The sequence below is a fragment of the Sinocyclocheilus anshuiensis genome, unplaced genomic scaffold (assembly GCF_001515605.1).
Source record: "Sinocyclocheilus anshuiensis isolate Anshui unplaced genomic scaffold, SAMN03320099.WGS_v1.1 scaffold515, whole genome shotgun sequence".
NCBI lineage: Eukaryota > Metazoa > Chordata > Actinopteri > Cypriniformes > Cyprinidae > Sinocyclocheilus > Sinocyclocheilus anshuiensis.
The window spans coordinates 612,601-615,714 of NW_015548243.1; the positions used below are offsets into that span (position 1 = coordinate 612,601).

At 32.1% G+C, this 3,114-nt stretch overlaps 1 protein-coding gene across 1 annotated transcript in view; it reads right to left on the reverse strand.

The window, feature by feature from the left end:
* The window catches only part of LOC107655096 (focal adhesion kinase 1-like), a 72,633-nt gene extending 71,532 nt beyond the window's left edge, over nt 1-1,101 (reverse strand). Inside the window, exon 1 of the mRNA XM_016442516.1 lies at nt 876-1,101. Coding sequence (XP_016298002.1) covers nt 876-993 — 118 coding nt within the window. The 5' untranslated portion in view covers nt 994-1,101. The remainder of the gene's footprint in view (nt 1-875) is intronic.
* Between the last annotated feature and the right edge of the window lie 2,013 nt (nt 1,102-3,114).

The following is a 3,114-nucleotide window of genomic DNA, read 5'->3' on the forward strand; positions in this document are numbered from 1 at the left end:
ACACACTCACACTCACACTCACACTCACACTCACACTCACACTCACTCACTCTCACACTCACACTCACACTCACACAAATGAAATCTCCTTCACAAAAATAAGGCAAAAAATCATACTGAATTGCTTTATGATTCCTCTTTGTAAGATAAAATATTGTAAATTATGTTGTTTTTAAGATAGTTTTTAGTGTGCATGTCACACAGTGTTGCTAATTAATGTTTATGGCCCTGTAAAATAAAATAAAATAAAAAGATTAAAAACGAAATAAAAGAAATAAAACATATTAACATTTAAAAATAAAACAAAAATAATAAAAATTTGTGTTACAAACAAAAATAGATTAAACGAATACAAAACACAACAAAATAAATGAAATAAATAAAAAATCGATAAATCTAAATTAAATAATATAAAATGAAAATAAATAAAAAATAGATTAAAAATAGACTGAAAACAAGATTAAACAAATACAAACAAAAATAAAAACAACAAAAAAAAAAGTAAATTAAAAACCAAGATAAAGCAAAATAAAATATACAATAAAATAAATACAAAAACAAAACAAAACAAAAATAGATCCAAAACAAGATAAACAAAATACAAAACCAATAAAATAAAAATAGATTAAAACCTAAAAAAAATGAAATAGAATATTTAAATAAAAAACAAAAAAGACAAAACAAAAACATAATCAAAACAAAAATAATAAAATAAAGCCTGTGTTTATTCTTTGAGAAATGTAGAAAGCAAGAACACTTGTGTCAAAACACTTCCAACTACCAAAACATGACTGATTGCATGGCACTACAAACTATCACAAACCATCAGCAATCACAAACTCTCCGAACCCCGACACACAAACACTGACGTGTACCTGCGGCCCAGCACAAGGGGAAAGGACTGCAGCGTCTTTTCTCCATGAACGCGGCTGACTGTCTGTCTGAGGCCGTGCTGAGGGTCAGCCAGCACCCGCCGCTCTCAAACACCCTCATGAGACCCAGCGACGTCCCGCCACACACCCAGACACACCACAATAACCCACACAGAGGAGTCCTGACTCCGGACGATCACAGGAGGAGACAGATGGTGTCTGTGTGGCTCTTCCTCACTGAGCCGACTGAGCCGATCGAGTCAGGGAAGGCCAGTGCAGAGGCTCGAGGGGGAGGAGCCACTGCAGCCTCATTAATATGCAAATCCCACACTCATTTCCTTCAGCAGTGGCTGCTTACCAACCCGCCCACGACTGCCAATCATCGCTGACCTGCGTGCCTTCTTACTGCCTCTGCCCCCAAACGCCCATTTGTGTTTCCCAGCATGCTCACTGCATGTTTTCTGTACACTACAGTACAGCTCTCTAACAAAACCTAGTGAGCTGCCTTGCTGTTTACTGCCTTCTTATCGTACTATATTTTTATTATTAGTCACCACAGTGTTTTTTAAATTATTATAATAAATAAATAAAACATAATAGTAATAATAATAATAGTAGTAATAATAATAATATACAATAAAATTATCACTATTTAAATTTAACGTCACTGTTTAAATTATTTTTTAATAATTCACTATTACAATTAATGCAAATTATTATATATTATTACATTATTATTGTTGTTATTATTGTTATTATTAAGAATTATCTATTTACTATTATAATAAAAAATGTCAAGGACAAATAATAAAATTACTAATAATAATAATAATAATGATGATAATAATAATAATTATTATTATTATTGATAATATAAATGCAATAACAATATAAATGTATATACATTTATACATATATTATTAGCATTGCATGCTTCTAAAACTCCTGGAACATTTACAATTAATCAGATTATATAAAAATAAAAAATAAATAAAAAAGATCAATTAAAATGATGCTGCGAAAGTAATAATTATATAAATGTATATTAATACATCAATACTGATATTTAAATTAGTATTCATAATAATAATAATAGAATTTAAATAATATTAACTTTGATTTTTAATCATATTAATATTAATACTATTTGCTATTGAATAAAATATAATTATAACAAATATTTCTATTTCATCATCCACCATCTGAGCATGTTGCAAAGCAATTTTATACTAATAATACAACTTAAATAAAATATAATACATAAAACAAACATAAATAAATAAATATATTATAATTTATAATTATATTTTTTATTATTACAATAAATAAATAAATACATAAATAGTATGCAGTAAAAGCACACTAGTACTGCATTTCAAACACAGACACTGTGGATTACAGATGCATAAAAGCTCATTTGTGGAGTAATTAAACACATTCTGAGATGAGATGCTTTCATATATGGATGGTGTTTTAGTATTTGGCCCAAATTCATTATACTACATGACCTCTGGAACAGCACTCATATGTAGAGTCATAAATATCTAGAGATGTGCTCTATGTATGCAGCTCAGTGCTGGTGTGTGGTGGGTCTGTATAAAGCGAAGGCCTCCAGCTACAGCTGCTCCTCACAGACACAATGTGAAGAACAGATGCAGTTAAACACTTTTGTTTCCTCAGCCTGAGGCATTCGAGAGAAATCAATCAGTTACTCACATGACCCACACTAACCTAGTCAACCAGTGCTGTAAACACGTTTGAAAACATCTAAAACACAATCTAGAGCACTGACTCAAATGATGAAGAAGTGAAATGCTCACCTGACACAATCTATGTCAGTCAAAGCATGGAAATGCATGGATTCTGTACAGATCGTGTTGTGTATGTGGGTCAAACCAGCATCTTCTAACTGCTACAGCACAAATAAATGTGCTTTTATCCCACAAGACCGAATAAAGGTGTGTGTGCATCTCAGATCCACGACACCAGGAACTTGGAGAAAGTTTGGGGTCGAAATGTTCCTCAAAAATGAGCTAAATATGAGAAAAACGCCCACTGGGGATGTTCTGAAGGATAAAATTATTCATAAAGTAAATAATGTTTTCCTTTCAGGGCTGGTCTGAGGTTTGGGTTATTCTGTAGTCCAGGGCTGTCCAAACTCGGTCCTGGAGGGCTGGTGTCCTGCAGAGGTTAGCTCCAACCCCAATTAAACACACCTGAACCAGCTAATCAAACTCTTACT